The sequence below is a fragment of the Mustela lutreola genome, chromosome 1 (assembly GCF_030435805.1).
Source record: "Mustela lutreola isolate mMusLut2 chromosome 1, mMusLut2.pri, whole genome shotgun sequence".
Classification (NCBI taxonomy): Eukaryota; Metazoa; Chordata; class Mammalia; order Carnivora; family Mustelidae; genus Mustela; species Mustela lutreola.
In genome coordinates this window covers 96,539,021-96,565,965 of record NC_081290.1, presented here as the reverse complement: position 1 = coordinate 96,565,965, position 26,945 = coordinate 96,539,021, and the positions used below count along the sequence as shown (strand labels likewise).

Genomic DNA, 26,945 nt, shown 5'->3' with positions numbered 1-26,945 from the left:
CTTGTCGTATCAAGTCTTTGTGCTCAAAAATTGGGAGAAAATCCTACTAATCATGAACTCTTTGCCAGGGTCGTTTGGGGGAGAGGATTTGCTTTAGAACTTGGGGAAACGTTCTAAAGCCTTGTAATTTGGAGCAAATGATTAGCAGGTTGCTGCAAATTATGTTCACACCTGAAAAGGGGTGTCTGTATTCCCCAATTATAGAAGCCACCTCCCATGTCCTCCTAAATCACCAGAGACTTAGAAGGAGCCTGTGAAGTTCTGGGTTGCATCGGAAATGCCAGTATGGTTGGAGTAATTGCCCAACGATCCCTTTCATCTTCTGTACCAGGCCCTTTCCCCTCCCTTATGCCCACGTGGTTTTAGGCTTTTTACTAAACTTCCCATCTGTTGAGGAATATCCATGAAAACATCTGCCCTCTCTACAGAGTCAGAGTTTTTATTATATTCCCAACAGCTTTGTCTTTCCTGTGGAGCACATTTTTTGTTTATTTTTTTTGGCTCGTGCCCTGGCAGTGAACGTAACTAGGGACAGATCCAACAACACCCAAGTGTCTCCTTCCACGCGCCTCCATTGTACACTCTGGGTCTCAGTTCCTTGCTCTTTGTGACCAATGGAGGGGGCAGAACCAAACGCAGTGTGAAACCAAACTTCACCCTGTTGATCAGCCGGTGACGCCGGGGTTCTGTGGAAAACAATACCTGAAGCTTACTTATGTTCTTTCTTTCACTGCTGCTTTGGATGTACTCAGTAAACTTCACCTGCCAACGGCTCCTCCCCCACTTAATGAGGGAGAAAGTTTGGTCAGCCGCATCCTTCAGCTGGGGCCTCCTGGAACCAAATTCCTTGGGTAGGAGTGACTTAAAACAAATCGATGGCTGCTGGCCCCCATTCTCCTCCTTCTGCAATATGATTTCTCTTTTTGTCATTGTACCCATGACATGTCCCTCCCTATGATTTAAATTCTGTATAACCTATCTTGAGTGGACCATTTCTGACCCTTGTGGTATGTGACTTTTTATTTTTGAGTGATGTTTTTTATATCTTTTCCCTTAAAGTGCTGTGACCTTCATTTTCGTTTAAAGCATGAGATCTGCCTAGTTGTACTCTGTGCTAGTTATGATGTTGTGATAATAAATTCGAAGTCTGTATCAAAGCAACCTGGACTGAAAAATCAAAAGCCTCTATAAATTTTGAAGTGAATGCGACCTAAAAACTTCAGGGCTGTGCATGTTCTGGATCCTGAGTCTATTAGGCATGGGACACAACTGGGCTGTCTGCTGAGGTGCTCAGTTAGGGCCACACTGTGTACACATGCCTATTGTTTTCTTGAATGAAAAAAAAAAAAAAAGAAAAGCAAAAAACCATGAGTGCATGTCTCTTTAGTTCCTGAGTAGTTAACTTTCCTGACATCTTTTCATTTACAACACATCAAATTATGCAACATTTGAGCCATTTTCCTTCTCAAACCATTTTGTCATCTGCACCTTGTAGAAAATGTTTTAGGAGACTGGCACACATCATGGATATGCATGTACATTTCTTTTGGTTAAATGTGTTATACTTACATTGATCAAAGGAGAAGTTCCAGAATGCCACATGCACTCACAGAGAAACATTATTTGGCTTAAGGTAGCAGCATGTCCCTAAGGATTGGTGCCCCCAAGGTGGAGTGCTACTGTGTGACCATATCCTAGCCAGTGGGCTCTGGAGGACAGCCTGCTATGCCCCATCCCGAGAAAGAGAACAATTCCAGGTCACTTTGCAACAGACAGAGTCAAGGTACTTGTCTTGCTGTTGGTTAGCTCTTGTCCACACTGAATGTTCTGCCTTGCTGTGTCAGGCCTGTGATCGTGGAGATCCCCCATTTTGCTGCCCTTCGAGGAAAGGAGCGGGAACTGGTGGTCCTGCGCAGTGAGAACGGGGACAGCTGGAAAGAGCATTACTGTGAATACACTGAAGATGAGTTGAATGAAATCCTTAATGGCATGGATGAAGGTACTTTGTATTAAGGATTTTAAAAGCATTCTAAAGAGGAAGAATTTAAATAATCTGTTTCTTTCTGATGACCTAGGGTGGTGTGTATGTGTATGGGTCAGGGAGGGGAAGGGGGCTTGGGTATGTGTGTGGTCTTTGTGTTATTTTAGTGCATTAGAGGATAATATGATTTCCTTTTAAAACTTTTTATTAAGGAGATAATGAAAATTAAGTTCACTCAAACTTCTACATGTAATTCAAGCAAGGCATCAGCCAGGGTAGAATTTCATATACACACCTACACATAGAGTTAAGAATTTTTTTCCCCCCATTGGGACTTTGATCTCTGTAAATCCCAAATCCAGCTTGCGCCATCTAGCCACAGGTTGAAATATCTCAGTGTGACTGAAGGGAATTAGCTCATTGTCTGGCCTCCTTAGGCTGCACAAAAATGAAGTTCCAGTCCTAATACCAAGATTTTTTAAAATCTTTTTTTAAAAAGGATTTATTTACTTATTTGAGAGAGAGAGAGAGTATGGGAGAGAGAATGAATGAATAGTGAGCAGGGGCAGAGGCAGAGGAAGAAGCAGACTTCCTGTGTGGGGAGCAGGGAACCCTATGTGGGGTTCCATCCCAGGAAGGGGGGATGGATCATGACCTGAGCTGAAGGCACGTGCTTCACTGTCTGAGCCACCCAGGCACCCCATGGTTCCACTTTAAGTAACCACACAAATAGGGCAAGTTCTTTGCCTAAGCGCCAAGAGCGGTACAGAACTGGACACACAGTGGTCTGGCAATTTGTCAAGTTTACCAGGCTTGTAGACTATAGCCAGAAGCTTCAGGTGTGGCTTCCGAATAGTAAGTGTAGCTGAACAGCAGCCACTTTAGTATTTGTTTCTGCATCCTGCTGAGGTGGAATAAAGTGGAATAACCCAAGAGGTTGATGGAAAATTATGCCCTCTAGATGCATAGGTCAGTCCTTTACAAGGAGGATTGAAAGATCAGACTTCTTCCTGATAAAGCTTGTTCCATGCAATATTTAGCTGTTTCTGTTTCTTGGAGCCATTTCCTTTGTCTGCATTTAGGTTTAGGATACTTTCCTCTGAGACATACCTGTCATTAACACTGCCACAAGCACTGGCGTCTTGTCCTTCACTGAGTACTCGTATAACTCTCCATAGGTGTATAAAACCTGTTTTAAAACAAAGAATCAGATTTTTATATTTTTATGTCTCTGTGCTTGAAAATGCATTCTTTTGTATGTATGTGCTAGTGTTTGCAGGTCCACAACTCTCCTGAAAATTCAGTGATCCCCTTAGTGCAAATTTTCTGCCTTTTAAACTAGTCCGATTTTCATAGTGCCCTAGATATCTACACTAATGCAATTTACAAAGAGCCCATTATCCTATCTTTCTGACAGTAGATGATATTTTTGGTAAGTTAATGGTTTAAGAGGAATAATCAAACCCTGAATTCATAATCACTGATTTTTTTTTTTTAAACATCTGACTTTTTCAGAGACAGCCATGTCACTAGAATAAACACACAAACACAAACCTTACCCTTAAAGACAGATTTTTATCCCTGTACTCTTGCCCTGAGAACTGAAAGGGCCGTTTCTTCTTAAAACCACAGTAACTGGTTTTTGAGCTAACTTTGAAATTTGCGAAGAAAAGGAACCCAGAAGCCATTTCCTCTCCCTCCCGTGAAGCAAGAATAGAACAGATTTGTTTCCATTCCAGGTTTGCCCTCAAAACCCTTCATTTACAGAGGGTGCCGGGCCCTGCACTACTGCTTCTGGAACTGGATGCTTTTCTTTTCACAGTGCCCTGGAAAGACCTAGTTTCCACAGACAAATAAAACGTGCAGACTAAATGATGATAGGTCTTGAAAGACTGGAGGGTTTTTTTTTTTTTTTTTTTTTTTTTTTTTTTTTTTTTTGCTGGTGTGTGTGTGTGTTTCTTTGTTTTGTTTTCTGGTGTTGTTAGGATAGATAGTCTTGCTTTTTAAAAATTTTCCTATTATTAAATAGGAAATGCTTGTTTACTATTAACTGTGCCCCGGAGTTTGCTAGAATGGTTTTGGAAGGAAATCTTTGCTATATGAAGATGGGTCATTTCTTGTCTCAGTGCTGGATAGCCCAGAAGACCTAGAAAAGAAGCGAATCTGCCGCATCATCACCCGTGACTTCCCACAGTACTTTGCGGTGGTATCGCGCATCAAACAGGACAGCAACCTGATTGGCCCAGAGGGAGGCGTGCTGAGCAGCACCGTGGTGCCGCAGGTGCAGGCCGTCTTCCCAGAGGGTGCGCTGACCAAGAGGATCCGTGTGGGCTTGCAGGTATGCTCGTGTTGGATAGGAGTTAACCTAACATGGATTTTTACCCTAGTGATTCAAAGTCAGCTGGGAAATGTGGTGATTCAAAGTCAGGTGGGAAATACATGGTTAATGTGTCAAATGATCCACAGGTGAGCAACAGCTTCCCTTAGAGATGGGAGGTCTCCTAAAGTTTTATATGAGGGCTTAGTACTAAACTTACAGTTGCTGTGTTTGAAGTCACCAGACTGATTTCTGAGCTAAGAAACGATGCATTGAGTAAGAAATTTGACAAAGATATCGACATATTGATATATATTGGTATCAATATATATCAATACATATTGATATTCTGTGCTATTTTCTTTCTTTTGAAAAGGCTCAACCTATGCACAGTGAGCTGGTTAAGAAGATTCTAGGCAACAAAGCTACCTTCAGCCCTATAGTCACTTTGGAACCTAGAAGAAGAAAATTTCACAAGCCAATTACCATGACCATTCCTGTCCCCAAAGCTTCAAGTGATGTCATGTTGAATGGTTTTGGGGGAGATGCACCAACCTTACGATTACTATGCAGCATAACAGGTGAGTCACATAAGACTCTGATAGTAGAAAGTTCTGAAAGAAGAAGCAGATTGTTGTAAATATTAAATTACCTTTGTCATTAGATACCTGTGAGGTTATATGCATTAATTCAGGAAAAGCATTCTAATTTACTAGGCAAGTGAAAGATGAAAGAAAATGAACTAATATTTATCAGATATAGCTTGTATGCCAAACTATTAGACATTTTATATGCATTGGCATTTTAGACCTTACAGTGGTTCTGTGAGGAAGTGTTAACCCTATGCATTGAAAAGGAAACCAAGGCTGAGAGAAGTTCTATAACTTGCCTGGTATCATACCATAAATATTCAGCAGAGTTGGAATTCAAACCCAGATTTACATACCTCAAGGCCTAAGGTTTACACCTTCATGTAAGACTTCACCTTATATTTTCCATGTAAGACTTCATCTTATATGAAAAATAAATAGCATCTTGAATAATTGTAGTCAGAAGTTCAGGCATCTGTCTAGGAATGGGTTTGTCTTTATCATTGATCTGTTGAACTAACTTAGGAAAAACAAAGGTTTTTAATAATTAACTGAATTTTGGTCTTTTCAGTTAGAAATTGCAGTAGCTTTTGGACAACTACCACACTGTAGAAAGACATTCCTAGAACGCTGTTTTTTTTCTGCTCAATATTATCACCATAAATGCTGAGAGGAAAAAATCCACACAAATAACCTGTGTCAGGACTACATTATTGGACTGATAGTTTCCCTATTTATCAATAACTACATTCTGTTGGCATTCAGTAAATACACTATTGTCAATAGGAATAATCACCATCCCTGGCTGTTTAGGTATTGTTAGTATTTTTTTTTTCATTTCTCCTCCATAAGGAGAGGAATGTTCACCCTTATTTTGCTCTCTAATTCTCCCTTCTTACTAGTGTTTTGTTTTTTTTTCCTGTACTTATGATAGCAAACCATTGACACCTTATCCCGTAAGTTTAATAATATGACAAGGTTTTAAAAAGCACAGACTACAATGAGTATAAAGGGAAATCTTATGCTTCATTTTCACTTTGCCAATTACCCATTTGTGGTTGTTATCAGCATTCCTGGGTGTCATTCCCATACCTTTTGTTCCATGCGTATACGATTAACCTTTCTATAACGTGCAACATGATGGCATGGAAGCAAAAGAAAGAAGACTGAAAAATGTCTGTGACACATCTACCCTTGTAAGTGATCAAATGAAGATACCACCTGGGCCTAGACACCATCGAATCTGGTTATTCCAGCCATAGATCCTCAGATGGGGTTGTACGAAACATGTCCTTACATTTATTTGTTAAAAAAAACATGTTAACCACAGTGCTCGGATTTTTGTGTTTTGCTCTTTTATATGGTTCTGCTAAGAATTCCTATTTTAAAGGCCTGCTAGAATAAGTTTCCATGAACTTTCTCTGATAACACATTTCCTTCTTTAGGGAATTTTAGTGTTGCAGTTTATTCTCATCTCGAACATACATTCCTCCTACAGTGCCTTAAGACTATTTTATCCTTATCTATGCCAAGGTAATTTCCCAGTCGAATGAAAGTCCATGTCCGCCGCCTCCATGGTGATCTTTCTGTGCACAGAGGCCATCCTTCGGCACTCATTCATTTGTTCCCTCACCTTTCAGGATTACTGAGTTCTTAATATTTTCCAAGCAATTTTTTTTTTTTTTTGCCAACCTTGAACTGCAAATTGAGAAGAAATTTTATTTCTTAAAAATAATTCCAGAGGGGCGCCTGGGTGGCTCAGTGGGTTAACCCGCTGCCTTCGGCTCAGGTCATGATCTCAGGGTCCTGGGATTGAGTCCCGCATCGGGATCTCTGCTCAGCAGGGAGCCTGCTTCCTCCTCTCTCTCTCTGCCTGCCTCTCTGCCTACTTGTAATCTCTCTCTGTCAAATAAATAAATAAAAATCTTTAAAAAAAAAAAAAAAAAAAAAATAATTCCAGAAAATATGAAGTTCAGGAACAAAAGATTATTTGGCTTTTTTGTTATTTTAGCAAAGTATTAACTCCTTGGTTGATAGAAGTTGCTTTAAAATCATCAGCTGTTACAATTTAAAATGACCTTCAAGGCCTAGCATTACAATAAAAGCTTTGAAATATCAGTCAGATCTTAAAAATAGAGAACAAACTACGGGTTGCTGGAGGGGAGGTGGGATTGGGGGATGGGCTAGATAGGTGATGGGTGTTAAGAAGGGCACTTGTGATGAGCAGCTGGTGTTGTATGTAAGTGATGAATCACTAAATTCTACATTTGAGGCTGATACTACACTATGTGTTAACTATCTAGAATTTAAATAAAAACTTGAAACATTAAAAAAAAAAAAAAGAAAGTCAGAGAGTGGAACACTTAGTAGGTAATCTGAGGCAGTTATTCAAAGAACCCCCCTTAAATGAAGTTCCTTTGAAGGTAGTATTCCCTGTTTGTTTTCAGTGTGTCATTTTTTAGCATGTGGTTTTTAGACATGTTGTTCCCAATGTCATTCTGAGGGGTGGATGGGATGACGTGGGTGAACACAGCCAGAACCACAGAGACTTTATTTTACAATTCAGAGTCTGGCGTTTTGCCTGATTTTTTTAAATGATCATATTATTTCAGGTGGAACCACTCCTGCACAATGGGAAGATATTACAGGAACTACGCCCTTAACATTTGTCAATGAATGTGTTTCCTTTACAACCAATGTGTCTGCCAGGTATGGTGATGCAGCCCAGAAAAGCCTGATATGTCTTTTGTTTTGTTTTTTATGTTCTTTGAAACTGACTCTTTTTGGTCTGCTTTTTAACATTGTCTGCATTTACTTTCATATTTTAAACTGGACACTCCAGTAAATGAAATGGTGATGAGACAATAAAGGACAACCAGTCAGATTAAAATCGAAGAAAAAGAAAGGATTGTGACCATGACTCTGGTTTTAGCAGCCACCACTGATTTTTCCAGTCCTGAAGGTCTTAGGAAAGATAAATTTCCTGCTGTCAAAAAATAGCCTGAACTACTTTTTCCAACAGAATAATAAAAACACAAAGCCCATCATGGCTTGCTGGAATGGTTTAAAGGTTTCAGTGACTTTTACGCATTCAGACACATGCACATGTTACCCATGCATTACCCAATTACATATCACACATCTTTTAAAAGCTGAAGCTATTTAGTTTTATATCAGGTACACACTAATTCCGTTGATAACTATCAGTTCCCATTTGCATTGGGATTCATGGATAGCTAAGCATTTTCCCATTTAATTTGATTACTGCAACAACTGTGTGACTTAAAAGAACAGGAGGTATTGTGGCCATTCTACAGATGAGAAAAGTAAAGTCGAGAGTAGTTAAAACTTAAATTTCTATTCAAGGATATAAGAAAAAAATAGAAATTCATGAACAACTCAGTAACGGCACGTGGCATACCTGGGTGTGGTGGCACGTTTTTGTTGTTTCAGCCTCTCAGGCTCAGCTATTGAGTCTTGGGCTCCGTGTGCCAGTGTGATCTGCCGCTCAGGCTTCTACACTCTAATGCAAGACAATGGCAAGTTTTGAATGACCGGTACCCAGAGGTACTAAAGAATTCAGCGGAGGGTATTTGCATTGGAATAGAGAGGATGCTTAGAAGAGGTGACTCATGAGGCGTGTAGGAACCTTATGGGCAGAATGAAAGTGGAAGAGAGAGTAAACGTGAGCCAAGATGCCGAGATAGAATGCAGAAAGAAAGGGGAGAGCAACAGTGATCCATTTAGTCTGTGGTTCAGAAGTAATGCAGGATTGTGCATTGTTTATGGGAGGCCTCGTGGGATAGACCAAGAAGTCAGTATTGTGAGGGTACTTTGTGCCAATGAATTATACACTTAAAATGATTAAAATGATGAACTTGGTATATATTTTATCAAAAGTCAATTAAAAAAGAGAGGTGGATCAAGAACTTGAAGACAAGAGTTGGTAAAACGGTAAGAAAATCTCAGCAATGTTGAAAGATTATGGGAAATGAGTCAAGAGAGGGAGGGTGATCATTGGTGGGGAAAAGTTTCAGAGCAAGAGGATGTGAACCAACCTTTGAAAGTGTGTATACATACCAAACTGAAAAAATGTCCACTGTGGCCTCTGCTTTCTTAGTGAAGTTACCTTTCATAGGGCCTCAGGTAAGGCAAGAGCTCAAGGAGTGTCCTAAAGGTTTAGCAAAGTTACTAAACAGAATAAAATAATATCTGAGGAAAAAGTTGCCAGGCAAGCCACAGACTTGGCTGAGGCTAGAACTCCTAAATTGGTCACAAAACAGATGATTTCTTCTAGGAATTATGTTCAGCAATGTTTAGAAGTTCTGGAGCAAAAACAATTTTTAAAAAATGGAATTATTTCACCTTGACAACTGGAGAGGTTGTTGGAAAAGAATGAAGAAAAGCTGGGTAGATTTTACTGGAAAGGGTTTCAGGAAATGAAATAAAGAATAGGAGAGGGAATCAAGGAAAAATAGAAACTCTCAATTCAGTGAGATCCTTGTCCTGTCTGACACTGAGCTTACATGCTAGAAGATTCTAAAACTCTGAGGTATAGTTGAGAAGATTCAATACTCAAAGATCCTCCAAGGAAGACAATTATAAATAAAGCATTTGTTAGTTGACCTTAAACACCTAATCTTTCTCTTTTCCCCACCCTCCCTTCTTCCTTCCTACCTATCCTTCTACCTTTCCTTCTTTCACTTTGTCTTTCCTTTCGTTTCTCTCTTCTCCCTCTCTCCCTTCTTTTTCCAAGAAACATTTAATGACTATTTTGATCATAATGAGAGGACTGTTGTTTTCTTATTCAATTGGTGTACTTTAAATTTCAGATAACCGACCTTATTCCATTTTGTAGGTTCTGGCTGATAGATTGTCGACAAATCCAGGAATCTGTTACCTTTGCATCACAAGTGTATAGGGAAATTATCTGTGTACCGTATATGGCCAAATTTGTCGTGTTTGCCAAATCACATGACCCCATTGAAGCCAGGTTGAGATGTTTCTGCATGACTGATGATAAAGTGGATAAGACCCTAGAACAACAAGAAAACTTTGCTGAGGTGGCCAGAAGCAGGGATGTAGAGGTACTGTATTTACAAAAATAATTTCTGTTAACCTGTTGTTTATGCCCTTACTAATAGATTATATTTGAAATAGTATTTAATAAATAGAGCCATAAGGAAAAAAAGACCAGTCCACACTTTGATCAGTTAGTAGGTCAAGGTCCAAAATCTGCCATTTTTAGCCAGTTTGGATATAGGGATATACAGTGTATGTGAGGAGGTAAAGGGATTCTCATAAAATTATCTTGGGACAAATTATAAGTTACTGGTAAAGTATGTAAGTTCCTATAATAGTTTAGGTATCTTTATCTTTCCTTGTTGCTTTTATTATTTTTAGTACTTAAGAAAACAGTCAGGAAGCATATCCTTTGTATAAATGTGAATATGTCAAATCCAGGGCTTTCTATATGACTTACTCGTATTTCAGAATTTTCTTTCTGTGGGCCTTTGGATATTGAGGTCAAGTAACCTAACTCATTACAGTGTCAAAAACTACCCAATCAGAAATTTAAATTTAGGACTCAAAGAGATGCCAGTTTTGGGGGATGGGGTGGGTAACATGAAACAGTGTTAGAAATGAAAACATTAACATTAAATGCCACCATGCATTTGAAGATTCCTGTACCAGTAGGAAGAGAGAGTATTAGCACGTGCTTTGTCACAGATAAGACAAAATGCCAGTCAGCAATTTAAAGATTATGTATGTATATTTTAAGAACTTTGATGTACCAAGTAGTACCACCACTTTTTGTTGTAAATAACAAGTAATAATTATAGCTCTTATGTCCTGTGTTACTTTTGTCTGTTTTCACCAGGTACTAGAAGGAAAACCCATCTATGTTGATTGTTTTGGCAACCTGGTGCCATTAACCAAGAGTGGCCAACATCATATATTCAGTTTTTTTGCCTTCAAAGAAAACCGACTTCCTCTCTTTGTCAAGGTAGTATATAGATGGCCTTTTCTAATGCATTTTACTTAAGATCAAGTGAGGATTTAATTTCCTTTAGAAGGAGATAATATTTGCTTTTCAGTCATTGAAGTAATTTTTTAAAACCATATCTGTGAAATTTTAAAGTCCTATAGAGCCAACTATTTTTATTTTTGAAGTTCAAACTCAAGCTTAATTTTTACTTATAGACGATGTTCAAGGCTGAGAATTAAGACAAATAGCCAATTCATTGGTTAGAAAAACTGGCTACATTTTTCCCAAATTTTACAGAAAGTCTCTTTCTTTTTTGCTATCATCGCTTTTAAATATTTATTCTTAAATTTTAAAAACATATGAATTTCATGTGGAGACCAAAAGAATCCCTTAGTGACAGTACTTTGTAATAAAAGCTCTGAAGGAACCCAGGATCTCACTTGATCTAGTAAGAGGTTATCTAAGATAGAGCCGTGAACTGGATATATTTTCATAAATTCATCCAACAAACATTTATGGAGACCCTTCAGTACATCATGAATTTGTTTTCTCTGTTTAAGAATATTAATCCAAGTTAGAAGTTTGGCAGCGATATATACATATTTCATTCCAGAGTCCAGTTATAAAAAGGGACAAAAATGTGTGATGGCAAAATGCAAAGAAAGTAATAATACTGTACTCTATTTCTCCAGCTCTTCATTTTTTTCCCTTGCTTCTCACAGTTTATTTCACTGATCTGAAAGTCCTAATGCTCAACTCTCACAAGATGGAGGCTGGTTTCCAACAGTTTTTTACTGCAATGACTCTAGTTTGTTAGTTTGTTAGCAATGACTCGTTTTAATCCCTTATGATTTTCCAAGGATATGTCAGTAAATCTCTTTAAAATTGTTAGTCTGTGAAGCTTTCCCAAGATCTCTATTGAGTCCTTTGTTGTGCCATTTCTGGTTTGATTGTTTTACATGATTAAAGAAAGGCTCTTAGAAATCACCACATTAAACTACAGCTGCTGAGGGGCAAAGGATCCATTTAACTCAAATGGCTCAATTATTAAGCTAATACTTGATATTGTTGATGTGCAAAAGTCATTCTATAAACAACCAAATACAGAAATGAGCAAAGGACTTAGACATTTCTCCGAAGAAGGCAAACAGATGACCAATAAGCATATGAAAAGATGCTCAAGGAAATTCAAATTTAAGGCAATTCAGATTCAAATCACAAATGAGATACTTTGTACCCATTAGGATGGCAGTTGTTAAAAAATAAATCTATAAATAAAATAAAATGAAATGGTAAATACATGTTGACAAGGATGTGGAGAAATTGGGACCCCGATCATTGCTGGTAGGAATACAAAATGATGCAGCCACTGTGGAAAACAGTATGATGATTCCTCAAAAATTTAAACCTAGGTAAGAATATGATCCAGCAGTTCCACTTCTAGGTAGATACCCAAAGGAACTGAAAGTAGGGACTCGAACAGTTACTTGGCATCCCAGTGTTCATAAGAGCATTATTCACAGTAGCCAAAAGGTTGAAACATCATAAATATCCATTGACAGGTGAATGGTTAAAATATGGTCTATAGGTACATAATAATAATGGACCATTATTGAGCCTTAACAAAGAACATTTTGATACATGATGTAACAGGAATGAGCCTTGAGGATGTATGCTAAGTGAAATTAACAAACACAAAAGACATACTCTGTTTCCACTTATATGGTGCCTAGAGAGGTCAAAAGCCTAGAGTCAGAAAATTGAAGGGTGGTTGCCAGGGGTTGAGGGAAGGGAGGAATGGAAAATTCTTGTTTAATGGAAACAGAGTTTCAGTTTGTGAAGATGAGGAAGTTCCGAAGATGAATGGAGGTGATGGTTGTACAACAGTGTGAATGTACTTATTGCTACTGCACTGTGCATGTAAAAATGGTGGAAATGATCAGTTTTATGTTACGTCTATTTTAACACAATTCTTTTAAAGAATGAAATTCTGATATATATTGCAACAGGTTAAAGCTTGAAAATCTTATGCTAAGTAAAATAATCCAGACTCAAGAGGAAGAAACATTGTTTAACTCTATCCATTCAGGGTACCTGGAAGAGGCAGATTTAGAGACAGAAAGTAGAATAGAGGTGACTCAGGGTGGCAGAAGAGAAGTGTGGGGAGCTGTCATTTAATAGGTACAGAGTTTGTGTTTGTGATGATGACAAATTCTGCATAGTAAAGATTTGATGATTGCACAAGTTTGTAAATGTGCTTAATGCCCCTAAATTGAACACTTAAAAATGCTAAGTGTAAAAATGGAAATGATAAATTTTATGGTCTATGTCTTTTACCACAATTTTTAAAAAGCTGAATGATTCTTTCAAAAATAATTCTAAATGAATATAGAAATAGAGAAAGGAACAACTCCAAATCTTTGGCATTATCAAATAAATTTATTTTTTCCTCATTCTTTTGAGTATCATCTAATTAAAATAAATAGCATATATCATATGTGGGTGAAGTACGCATGCCTTTCTTGTTCAAGGTACGCGACACGACTCAGGAACCTTGCGGGCGACTATCATTTATGAAAGAGCCAAAATCCACAAGAGGCCTGGTGCATCAAGCTATTTGCAACTTAAACATCACCCTGCCAATTTATACAAAGGTATTGTCAAATCTGTTGTAGTGCAATTCAGTCTCTATAGGATTTAATTTTCAAATCCTTTAAAATAAGTCAAACAAAAGCACTGAGTGCAAGCATGTAGAGCAATCATTTTTGATTCCCTGTCAAATTTTTGATTTTCCATTTAAGTAAGGACAAAAAGTAGCTCTCCTTTATTTTGCATTAAATTTGCTCTGATGGAAATTTTTTTATACATACATATTGGCTAGGAAAGAGAAAATATGAATTTAAGATTTGGGACTAATTTTTAAAAATAAATTGGCTTTGTCTTCATTGTTTTTATGTGCCCTTCTGGGATGATACTAGTCCATTTGGCCCTAGCAACGTATTATGAGTCCATTAGCTTCTGTTCACTGCCAGTTCACGGGTAGATTATATATTATTAAATTCAGAGCAACCTCATGAGTTTTTAATCTTATTGCTGAAATAAATACTTGTTCATCTTGTAATCCATAATATTTGGGGGTATCAAACTAATTTTTCAACTATTTTTAACATGATTAATGTACAAAATGCTCCCATGTTACAAGAGATAGGTTCCTTGTTGAAAAGGAACAATTCATCAATTCCTGACCCAAATTCTCTTTTAACAGATATTACTTTCTATTCGGACTGCTCACCATTACAGAATTCCTAGCTTACTCTGATGAAGTTGAAGACAACAACTGAACGAATTAAATGCTAGGGATAACTTAATTTTTATTACTTAAAAAAATTTTAAGAAATATCTTTTCAATGGGAAACCCCATTCTCCTCCCTGTCCCCCGCCATGGTGGTCTGTAGGGGGCTGTAGTGGTTGTCAGTGTGTCTACTAGAGGTTGGGGAGGGGGACAAGTAATGGAAGGTAAGACCTGGAGGAGATGTAGAAATCTATTTAAAACCCTAAATCTTGACTCCACAAAAGAAAGCATGTTCGACACTTCTTTTTACCCACTATGGTCTATTTTTCCTAACCAATTATTCTTGTAAATAGAGATCAGACACACAGAGAAAACCTCATAGCATCATGGTTTAACATTGCAGATTCTCATTGTATGATAAAAATAAAATATTACCTGTAGATGTAAACATACGTGTTACTCCAGTAATTAGAATACAGCAATAGGTATATCCACCCAATTGAACATAATCTCATTTCACTCCAGTGATGGAAAATATACTTTGGGGTTTGTAGATTTGTGAGTCACCAAAGAGGAATGCCCGATAAGAAGCACAACAAAATATATACTGTAGGCAGCCCACCTGAGTGACATATACAGATGAATGAGCTTTGTCTCTGGTCTCAGTGAACTTTCAGTGTTCTATAAAAGCATTGACTTTATTATTACACTGTATTTCTAAGTTGAAACATATCATTAATGCCATGATGGTCCAGGACAACTTTCCAGTTCGTAACTCAAAACAAAAAGGAAAACAATGCCAAACATTGTATACACTTCAGATAAACTTTAGAATTGAGTAGTTCTTTATTATAATAGAACTCCTAAATATTGCCTGTGTATTGGAAATATTTTCACCATATGCTTATTTGTGACCTTTAACATTTTCAGCCAATATCTATAATGACTGGTATATACCATCGCCATTTCTCCAGACATATGCATCAAATCCATTAGCTAGCAAGCTTTAAGGCCCTAGTAACCTAGTATCTGAAATAAGTGTATTTGTAATTTTAGTTATTTTGCCTAATAAATTAGTGTACTTATGATTTTGGGTTTTTTGCTTCTTGAATCTACAGACTTCCATATTTAAATCAATCCTTTTAAATTTTTGTGCCTGTCTTCTCTAAACTGTCAGAAGAAAAAACAAGAGTATGCTGACTATATGCTTGCCTGTTGATGTTTGTTGGCAGTGTATTTAATCTTCTCTTCTAAATACTCTCTACTCTTCCTACTCTCTTTTTCCCATCTTGCATGGCATCTTGGGGCCACAAGGAATCAGAGTCAGATCAAGAACAGGAAGAAGAGGTAATTGTATGACATTGTCCCTTGTTGATGGCTGTATTTGCTATAACCGCTAATAAGAGCACGTAGTTAACCTGTGTTCTTAGAAGGGTTATACAGTTTTAGTAACTGAAGGGTCACAGTTTTAGTTAACCTCTTTGAGCCTCAGTTTTCTCATCTCTTGGATTGAATTCAACAATAGTAAAGCTTTCCCTGTAAATTGTTACCCTGTCTCTGTGCAGTAATTTATGTTTCTCTACTGACTCCTGAAGGCCAAGCTATTATTTCAGTTCTCAGAGGTTGGTTTGGTGATACCTGGAGGTCAAAACTTTTCTTTTTCCCCTAATATTACTAAGACATTATTATTATTATTATTATTTTGCCTCCCATGTCTCCACAAGCTATAGAGGAGTTTTCCAGAGGCTACATTGACATGATGACATGATCACCCTGACTCTGGAGTGCGTCCTTATGTGCATTTGGGTTCTAGCATTTTCTCAGTGTTAATGTATAAAATGGAAATTTACTTGTATATATGAAACATAAAAGTTCTTCAAGGTCCTCAGTAATTTTTAGGAGTGTAAAGCAGTCTTAAGACCAAAACGTCTGAGAACCACTGAGACTAAAAACTTTAAGGAGTGTGCAGTTCAACCATTAGACTGTAATATTATAATGTGGAACTCTATTAATAATGAGCACTTCTTAGAAGGTAGACTCTTTATTAAGTGTTCCATGTACCTCATTAACACTGATCCTCAAAATTGCCCTATGAGTTCTGTGCTGTCTTATAATAGATGAAAAAAGTGAGTCTTCAAGAGGTTGCCTTGAAGAAAGAACCATTTGAATAAGACCTCTATGATAGTTCAGGCACATTTGTGTTTGTTTCCCGTATAAAGATGTGAATGCCCAAACATCATCATAGAAATGATAGGAAATTCAGTCTACTTTCCTATGTACATATTGGTTTGTGTTTCTAAGATAGACAAATGCAGTTGTTACTAGTTGCACGTAAAGATTTTCAAATGTACTTGTATTCTATTTTTAGTGTTATTCTGATGGATTTGGAACACAAAAACATATAAAGAAAAATATAATAGGTACCCTTGTACCCACCAGTTTAAAATGTGAGGCCCTTTTAGAAAGTATACATATACATACATATATATATATATATATACATATACATATATATACATATACATATACACAATACAGGGCAGATAATTGCCCTGAATTGACTTTTGACTCCTGCCCTGGCAGCAGAGCAGGACAAGGGGAGACGATAGCCTCATTGTCCTGCTGTATGTAACTATATATGCAGTAATCATGACAGGATAGATGTCATCCTTTCCCTCTATTGTCCAGCCACTCCTCGTCTGTTTCCTCTCTGCAGTTGGTGACCCCCTTACCAAACCTGTTCAAAATGGTACCTACACACCTTCTTAGAAAAGCAGTGTAATCATAAAACCATTTTTTGCTATATTTAAGTGAGTTTCTTGCATTAGGTTTATGATTGTTCTATTGAGGACTTTTCAGGAGTTGTGCAGGACAATAGATCCAGTTGGTATTCTTTTCAGGATTTGGAATCTTGGCTTGTAATTAATGACAATGAAACTCCTGTAGAATGTATTACCCTGGCATGCTGTTCGTTCTTCCTGCCTTTTTCTCAACTAAGTTGACACTGTTTAACCGCCCCCCACCCCCTCACTCTTTTCCTGGCCTTTTCCCTCATACACATGTATTTCTAACATTAAACGCACCCTCGATCCTATCTTGCTGGAAATAACATATTTTAAAAAGCTTTCCACCTATAAAGTCTAGAAAGGAGATTTGTTTTTTCAAAGTTAGGATGAGAATCAAGGAGACTCTCAGGAAGAACTGTAGCAAATTACTTTGACCTCTAGCTTCTGTTATCTCCCCATGGGTGTGGTCATGAATAGGAGCTTATTTGCACATCAGGGGGAAACCAGATGCAGTTTGTAACCATTCAATTTATGTATGTTTTCTTTCAGATCGATATGACATCAGAAAAAAGTAAGATTTTAAATAAAATTGAGTTTGTTTGAAAGCTGGCTACACTAAAGAGAAGCATGAATTAAAATGCAGCTAGATGCCATTACTAACCACTATAATAATTATATTTTTATATTGTCCTTATTAATCATTAATGTATATTTAGAGAAGCAGCTTGGCCAGTTAAATTACAAAAAAATATCTAATTTGTGAGCTAATTAGCAGTAAAATGCAATGATTATTCATCTAAGCATTCACTTTCTTTTGATACCCCTGTTACCCCTGCTATTGCTGTTACGCTTGTTTAGAAACCCACCCTACCGTTTTTGTCCTTTTGTTAGCATAACATTGTCATCTCACTTTTTTTTTTTAAGCACTGACATGACAGTATCACTTTTTATATTAAGGAACATTGACTTCGGGAGAGCTGCCATTATTTTTATAGGCTACACCTGTGAAAGTGATACTGTCTCAGTAGTTCTCAGCTACAGCTCAGCCTCCCCCACCCCACCACCTCGCACCTCACTGTGGTGAAGTGTAACGGACTTCTTTAGGGCTGAGGTCTAACAGACTTCTGTGAAACTTTCTGGAAAACAAAAACAAAACAAAACAAAAAACCAAGAATGCAAAAATCAAAACCTCCTGGATGAAATTACTAATCGCAACACTGTACCATTATAGGGCTAATTTTAAATAATGATGCAAATCCCAAACACATTTTAGTACAGAGAGAACTGGTTTTTACAGACCTTAAGGGAGCTATTAGAACTCATTTTGGGTTTGTAATAATTAATTAACATTTTAGTTTTGGGACCTATTTCTGGTGATTGGTTTCTTGTGTGGAAGAAGTTAAAATTTTCAGGTTTCTTTCTTGCTTCTATGCCCCCAAAGAGTTTAGGGAAAAAAATACAATTTTTTTTTTTTATTCACTTAAAAGTTCATTTTGATTCACTGAATTTCAGGTTGCTATTCCCAAAAGGAGAAAACTTAGAAGCACATTTAATATGGTCATCTGGCCCTATGCAATGATCTGGGACTTTTTTTGTTTGTTCGTTTTGAAGACCTAGTACACAATGTAAGTTATTAGGATGCTTTTTTTTTTTTTTTTTTTTTTGAAGATTTATTTATTTAAGAGAGAGCAGGAGCAGGGGCTGAAGGACAGAGGGAGAAGCAGACTCTCTGCTTAGCAGGGATTCGAAGGCAGGGCTTGATCCCAGGACTCCAGGATCATTACCTGAAGCAGAAGGCAGCCTCTCAATGGACTGAGGTACTCAGGCACCCCCAGAATGCTTTTAATTGAGAGTTTCTTTGCTCTTATGTTAAATCGTCATTCAGGACTAGATTATTTGAGGTTCTGGATGTTTTCATTTGGCTTGTACTTGAACAAATTTGCATTAATATAAATTATTTTAATATATATATGCATAGTCACAGAGTATATCTTCTCAACAAATACCGATTCTCTCAAGAGAAGACTCTTAGTTGTTAAAAAAGTGACATTATTGTTGCTTTAATTAAATCCTTTTTTTAAAAAAGATATTTTATTATCCCATTTTCTTCTTCAGGACTACTATGTCTATTTAAATGGCCCTTTCCTTTGTCTCTTGAACACTAACTAGTAGAAATTCAAGTTTAATACATCCCGCTGGCTCAGTTACTTAAAAAAGAAAAGGGAGAAAGCTACAATATTGCTATAATGCCACAGATTCTCCTAAATGACTCCTAAGTGTTGTGAGTATTTTTTAAAGTTTAAATTTAGATGCATTTTTTTAGTTTAAAGATAATCCTTAAATAATCTTCATCTAGGTATAAAATAATCCATAAAGAAGGGCTCTAGTGAAGGAACTCTTTCCTAAGTCTTTTCAAGAGCAAATCCTAAAAGAGTTTGACCAACTTCTCCTTTTTGCTTTGAATGGGTGCAGGTCCCTACTACCTGTCCTTCAAATATACTACCGCATTCAGCACTGATGTACAGACTTGTAGGGAAAGGAATACGCTTCACCACAGTAATGTTTCCATATTGTTCTAATTTCTTAACCATCCTCCTGCCCGCGCATTTCAGCAAAGCCACCGCTCCCACCAGTTTCCTTCCACCTTTGCTTTGCATGGAAATAACTTGGCTTACATAAACTGTGCGTGTGTCCCGTGTGACTGTCTCTGATTTGGATTGCCATGCATCACATTTTAACTTTGGACTCACATATAAGTTTAATCACAGTTGTTGTTTTGTTGTTTTCTTCTTTCCTTTCCTTTATTTCCCTCCTTGGTCTGTCCTTTATGTGTCTAAACCAGGAGGTTGCTCCAAGGAAAGGACCATGCCTCTTAGCACAAGACCATTCGTTTCATTGTTAGGTGTGAATTTTCCTTAGATGAAATGCCGGTTTGCAGCTGATTCAGACATCTTTTATATAGTCATTGTATATTGGCAGAACAAAACACTGAATTCTGGATTTTCATATGATTAAAAAACATATATACATCATTAGGAGGCATTCTGAGTTTGCTACTACTGGCTTTCTCCTAGAGGAAATCAACTTTCTGCAATTTCTAATGCTTTTTTCCTTTTTTTTCCCCATGTTTATATTTTTTTCAACATTGATCTGTAACATCTGAACAATCTTGAGATATTTCTGTGTAATTTCACTGCGTTCGTTCTTTGTTTTGATCTGTGATGGTGTGTGTGTGTGTCTGTCTGTCTGTCTGTCGTGGCTGTTTGTTATAGCTTTGTTGTATGTGTGAATGTGCTATGAGTGAGAAAATTAAGCAAGTTATTTCCTGCTCATTTTTCCTTTTCAGTTTTTTTTTTTTTTAATTTTTCCGTTAGCCTTGCTTTGCTTTTGTATCCTGAGACCTTGTGGATCCACCATTCCCGGCCCATTCTGTTGTCCCTCCCGCCACAACAGGAAAAGACACTGTGTCGTTTCAGTCCTGATTACATTTGCCAATATATTTTTTTGATTTCCATTTTACTTTCAATGTTTTTCATTCACATCAAAGATGATGAGACAGAATCTACAGAAACATCTGTCCTGAAAAGTCACCTGGTTAATGAAGTTCCTGTCCTAGCCAGTCCGGACTTGCTCTCTGAAGTTTCTGAGATGAAACAAGATTTGATCAAAATGACCGCCATCTTGACCACAGATGTATCTGATAGGGCAGGTTCTATCAAAGTGAAGGAGCTGGTGAAGGCTGCTGAGGAAGAGCCAGGAGAGCCTTTTGAAATTGTTGAAAGAGTTAAAGAGGACTTAGAGAAAGTGAATGAAATCCTGAGAAGTGGAACCTGCGCCAGAGATGAAGGCAGTGTGCCAAGGTCTCAGTCGGAGAGAGAATTAGAGGAAGAGGAGTGGGTGATTGTCAGTGATGAGGAAATAGAGGAGGCTAAGCAAAAAGCACCTTTAGAAATCACCGAACACCCATGTGTAGAAGTTAGAATAGATAAAGAGCGCAACATCAAAGCAGAGAAAGACTCAACGGGGCTAGTGAACTACCTTACTGAGGATCTAAATTCCTATGTGTCTCCTCATGAAAAGCCACCACAGACAGTTCAAGGGATAGCAGGGGAGAAACGTGACGCTCTGGCTACTGGCAGGAGCTCTGAAAATGAAAGGAAAGATGCACCCCCACATGACACGCAGAGTGCCCAGAAACAGCACAAACCAAGCCTGGGAATAAAGAAGCCAGTGAGAAGGAAATTAAAAGAAAAACAGAAACAAAAAGAGGAAAGTGTACAAGGTAGTGCAGAAAAAAGTGAACTTAAAAAATGTAGTTCAGAAGAGTCATTAGATGAAGATGCAGGTTTAGCCCCTGAACCCCTCCCCACTGTAAAGGCCACTTCACCTTTGATAGAAGAGACTCCCATTGGTTCCATAAAGGACAAAGTAAAGGCCCTTCAGAAACGAGTGGAAGATGAACAAAAAGGTCGAAGCAAGTTGCCTGTCAGAGTCAAAGGCAAAGAGGATGTGCCAAAAAAGATAACCCACAGGACACATCCAGCTGCATCACCCTCTCTGAAGTCAGAGAGGCACACACCGGCATCACCCTCCTCTAAAACAGAAAGACACTCTTCTCTTTCCTCCTCTACAAAAACTGAGAAGCACCCTCCGGTATCACCATCAAGTAAAGCTGAGAAACACTCACCTGTGTCACCCTCTGCAAAAACTGAAAGGCACTCCCCTGTGTCTTCAAATAAAACCGAGAAGCACTTGCCTGTGTCACCCTCGACAAAAACTGAAAGGCACTCCCCTGTGTCATCTACAAAAACAGAAAGACACCCACCTGTTTCACCTTCAGGTAAAATGGACAAACGCCCACCTATTTCGCCCTCTGGGAGAATGGAGAAACATGCACCAGTATCACCTGGGAGAACAGAAAAGCGCTTGCCTGTGTCACCAGCTGGACGAATGGAAAAGCATCCACCTGTATCAACCTCCGGGAAAACTGAGAAACACTTGCCTGTGTTGCCTTCTGGGAAAACAGAAAAGCAACCACCTGTCTCCCCAACCTCAAAAACAGAACGAATCGAGGAGACAATGTCTGTTCGGGAGTTGATGAAAGCTTTCCAGTCAGGTCAGGACCCCTCTAAACACAAGACTGGACTGTTTGAGCACAAATCAGTGAAGCAAAAGCAGCCACAAGAGAAAGGCAAAGCTCGGGTAGAAAAAGAAAAGGGGCAGGTGCTAAACCACAGAGAAACACAGAAAACAGAGAGTCAGACAATCAAACGAGGCCAGAGATTTGTGGTAACAGGAGTTTCCGAATCCAAGAGAGCAGTCCGTGCTTCCTCTGTAGGGTTTAAGAGAGAAGATCTAGTTGTAGAGAAGGAGAAAGCCCTTAGCCACAAAACACCTGAACCTGTTCAGTCAGCACCAGAAGAAGAAAGCCATAAAGAGAGTAATGTTCCCAAAGAAAAGCTGACTGATGAACAGGGAGACATGGACCTCCAGATCAGCCCAGATAGGAAAACTTCCACTGACTTTTCTGACGTCATTAAGCAAGAATTGGAAGACAATGACAAATACCAACAATTCCGAAGGACTGAGGAGACAGAAGAAGCACAGCTTCACTTAGATCAGGTACTCACTAGTCCTTTCAACACGACATTTCCACCAGATTACATGAAAGATGAATTTCTTCCAGCTCTGTCTTTACAAAGTGGTGCTTTGGATGGCAGTTCTGAGAGCCTTAAGCCTGAGGGAGTGGCAGGTTCTCCGTGTGGCAGCCTGATGGAAGGGACCCCTCAGATTAGTTCAGAAGAAAGCTATAAGCACGAGGGCCTCGCAGAGACCCCTGAGACAAGCCCAGAAAGCCTTTCTTTCTCGCCAAAGAAAAGTGAGGAGCAAATTGGGGAAAGAAGTGAAACAACCAAGTTAGAAACACCATCAGCAGCTCTTTCGGAAAAAGACCATCCCTCAATCAAAGACGTCACTGATGATTCTGAAGAACAAGGTGCTGTGGTCGCTGAAGGCACAGAGCCCTCAGCTGAGTGTTCACTGAAGGAGGCCACCCCAGACCCTTCCAAAGACACATGTCCCAGACAAGAAGATGATTCCCTTGGTAGCTGTAGTGTGTTACTAGCAAAAGAAACACCCAAAGGAGTGACTGAGGAAGCATCCTCTGATGAGGGTCAACTTACGAATGTTGGTTCTGCCCACAAGACGCACACTGATTCTGAAGCTCCGAAATCCACAACCACTGAGCCCTCAGATGAGACAAAGGCCTCTCCACTGCCTGATGCTTTTGTAAACACAGGCACAGGAACTGAATCAAAGACCCACGGAGTTGCCAGAAGTCCCCAAGGGTTAGAACTTGCACTCCCCAGCCGAGACAGTGAGGTCCTCAGCCCTGGTGCCGATGAATCATTTGCAGTGAGCCACAGAGACTCCCTAGAAGCCAGCCCTGTGCTGGAGGATAACTCCTCACACAAAACTCCGGATTCTCTGGAGCCGAGTCCTCTGAAAGAATCCCCTTGCCGCGACTCTCTAGAAAGCAGCCCGGTAGAACCAAAGACGAAGGCTGGAGTTCTCCCAAGTCACTTCCCTCTTCCTGCAGCCGTAGCCAAAACAGAACTCTTTACAGAGGTGGCCTCTGTGCGGTCCCGGCTGCTCCGAGACCCAGACGGCAGTGCCGAGGATGACAGTCTTGAGCAGACGTCACTGGTAGAGAGCTCTGGGAAGAGCCCCCTCTCTCCAGACACTCCCAGCTCGGAAGAAATTAGCTATGAGGTCACACCCAAAGCCACAGATGCAAGCACACCCAAGCCAGCTGTAATTCATGAATGTGCAGAGGAGGATGACTTGGAAAATGGGGACAAAAAGAGATTCACACCTGAAGAGGAAATGTTTAAAATGGTAACCAAAATCAAAACGTTTGACGAACTTGAACAAGAAGCAAAGCAGAAAAGGGACTACAAGAAAGAACCCAAGCAAGAAGAATCTTCTTCATCCTCTGACCCAGATGCTGACTGTTCAGCAGATGTGGATGAACCAAAACATATGGCAACTGTAGAGGATGAAAGCGATGTCCCTGTGGTAGTAACATCAGAGAGCAGAAAAGCTTCTTCCTCCTCTGAGAGTGAACCTGAGTTGGCACAGCTGAAAAACGGTGGTGACACAGGCCTCTTACCAGAGCCAGTTATTCGAGTACAACCTCCTTCTCCACTTCCATCCAGTGTAGACTCCAATTCCAGTCCTGAAGAAGTACAGTTTCAACCCATTGTTTCCAAACAATACACTTTCAAAATGAATGAGGATACTCAGGAAGAGTGTGGTAAATCAGAAGAAGAAAAAGACTGTGAATCCCATGTACCTGAAGAGAGTCATAGTATTTCTACTAATGGCCCAGATAGGTCTTATGATGATCTGAACAGAGATGCTGATCAACCAGAAGTCTGTGAGGGCCATGGGTGTGAGACCAGGAGTCCTAGCAGCCCAGTCACTCCCATATCTTCAGGTCTCTACAGCTCCCCTAGGGAGGATATCAATGAGCAACTAGCTATCCATGAGGAATCAATACCTCTGCAAGACACTGATGAAAAAGACACAGAAGGAGAAGAGCTTGATGCTTCTCAAGTGGCATCTCTACAAGTAGATTGCCCCAGTGAAAGCTCTTCGTCTTTGTCCTCCTCCTTGTCTCACTGTCCAGCATCTGAAGGACAACAATTAGATGAAGACATATCCTTTCTATCTCCTGCTACAAAAATAGAGGATATCAAAACTGACCAAGCTTTTGAGAGCTTACCGAATGACTTTTCCATGCAAGACTCATCAATTGCTACTCAAACAGATATATTGTCCATGGATGTTCCAGTGTCTGACCCTGCTGAGCCTGATGAAATCTATGATCCTCAAATAATAAGCCCTTATGAAAATGTTCCTTCCCAATCTTTTTTCTCCAGTGAAGAAAGCAAAACTCAAACAAATGCGGGATACACAAGTTTTCAGTCTTCGGAAGTGCATTCTGTTACCATCACATCCTCTGTTGAAGACACGGTAGTAATAAGCTCTTCCAGTACAACTGTTTCAATCCAAGAATCTAATTTTGAGCACCAAAACATGGAAGAAGAATCCAAACAAGAAAGCACCTTGTGGGAACAGCGATCAGATCAAGCCCCTTCATCTTTAGAGCCTTCTGTACCAAATACATCAGCAGTTGTTACTGACCAAATCAGCAAAGTCATCATCACAAAAACAGACGTGGATTCTGATTCCTGGAGTGAAATCCGTGAGGATGATGAAGCCTTTGAGGCTAGAGTGAAAGAGGAAGAACAAAAGATATTTGGTTTGATGGTAGACAGACAATCACAGGGTACCACCCCTGACACCACTCCTGCAAGGACCCCAACTGAAGAGGGGACTCCGACCAGTGAGCAAAACCCATTTCTCTTTCAGGAAGGAAAATTGTTTGAGATGACCCGAAGTGGCGCCATTGACATGACCAAAAGGTCCTATGCCGATGAAAGTTTTCACTTTTTCCAAATTGGGCAAGAATCCAGGGAAGAGACTCTCTCTGAAGACATGAGGGAAGGGAGTCCTGGGGCTGAGCTCCCACAGCGGGAGACATCAGCTGAGTCACTAGCTCTCTCAGAATCAAAAGAAACAATGAGTGATGAAGCAGACTTACTTCCAGATGACCTGAGTGAGGAAGTAGAGGAAAAGTCTGCTTCAGATGCTCAACTCAACACCCACATGGGGAATTCAACCTCCACTGAAACATCAACAGAAGAGGCTCCTTCTGAAGGTGCTGAGGACCTTCCCACCACACAGATGGGTGACATGCCTCCTAAGTCTAGTGTGAAAAAGCCATCTTGCCCTGACTCCCCTGAACCAGTTGTACACGTTCAGTTAGATTTTTCCACAGTTACCAGGTCCTTGCATTCAGATCGGGATGATGATTCTCCTGATTCTTCCCCAGAGGAACAGAAATCAGTAATTGAAATCCCTACTGCACCCATGGAGAATGTGCCTTCTACTGAAAACAAATCCAAAATTCCTGTAAGGACTACACCCACATCAACCCCAGCACCTCCATCTGTGGAGAATGAGAGTTCCCTTTCTGAGGATTTTTTACCCAGCCTGGATGAGGAAAGTAAAGAGGATGAAACAAAACCAAAGTCTAAAATCCCCGTGAAGGCACCTGTCCAAAGAGTAGAGCAGCAGCTTTCACATCTAGATTCCTCTCTCCAGAAAACAGTGGCTCCTCAGGGTCAGGACATGACAAGCAGAACACCAGATAGTAGAAGCAAATCTGAATCTGATGCCAGTGCTTTGGACTCAGAGACCAAATGTCTAGTAAAAATTACAAGTTACACTGAGACAGAAACAGAGAACAGAGAGAGGGCAGAGGAGCTGGAGTTAGAATCAGAAGAGGGGGCCACCAGACCAAAGATATTTACATCCCGATTGCCAGTTAAGAGCAAAAGCAACACATCTTCCTGCAAGGGGGCTGTGAGCCCTATGAAAGAAAGTAAGGAGCATTTCTTTGACCTTTACAGGAACTCCATAGAATTCTTTGAGGAGATTAGTGATGAGGCTTCCAAGTTAGTGGATAGACTTACACAGTCAGAAAGGGAGCAAGAATTAGTTTCTGATGATGAAAGTAGTAGTGCCCTGGAAGTTTCAGTAATTGAAAATCTGCCACCTGTTGAGACCGAACATTCAATTCCTGAGGACATCTTTGACACAAGGCCTATTTGGGATGAGTCCATTGAGACTCTGATTGAACGCATCCCTGATGAAAATGGCCATGACCATGCTGAAGGTATTTGCCAGCCACTGGGATTCCCTGTGCTACGCATGTCATAAATTTGATATAGTTTTTTTTTTTTTTTATATCTTTTATTTGGTGATTTGTGTCTCATTTTCTTTAAGCTTTCCGTAGTGGTTACTGTGTTTGTGTAAGCCCTTTGTGTTTCGTGCTTTCTCTGTGTACTCTTGTCTATGAAA

General features: G+C 39.4%; 1 protein-coding gene across 50 annotated transcripts in view; it reads left to right on the top strand.

Moving 5' to 3' along the window:
* Nucleotides 1–26,945, top strand: part of ANK2 (ankyrin 2) — a 330,750-nt gene that overhangs the window by 282,546 nt on the left and 21,259 nt on the right. For 17 of the 50 annotated variants that reach the window (XM_059170588.1, XM_059170570.1, XM_059170521.1 and 14 more), the window contains 9 exons: nt 1,845–1,999; nt 4,108–4,319; nt 4,675–4,879; nt 7,501–7,597; nt 9,747–9,975; nt 10,770–10,895; nt 13,409–13,531; nt 15,484–15,516; nt 17,505–17,526. In XM_059170588.1, the coding sequence (XP_059026571.1) occupies nt 1,845–1,999; nt 4,108–4,319; nt 4,675–4,879; nt 7,501–7,597; nt 9,747–9,975; nt 10,770–10,895; nt 13,409–13,531; nt 15,484–15,516; nt 17,505–17,526 (1,202 nt within the window). Of the gene's footprint in view, nt 1–752; nt 852–1,844; nt 2,000–4,107; nt 4,320–4,674; nt 4,880–7,500; nt 7,598–9,746; nt 9,976–10,769; nt 10,896–13,408; nt 13,532–15,483; nt 15,517–17,504; nt 17,527–20,502; nt 26,761–26,945 lie in introns of all 50 variants that reach the window. The other 33 variants (XM_059170367.1, XM_059170372.1, XM_059170428.1 and 30 more) reach the window with 5 other exon arrangements.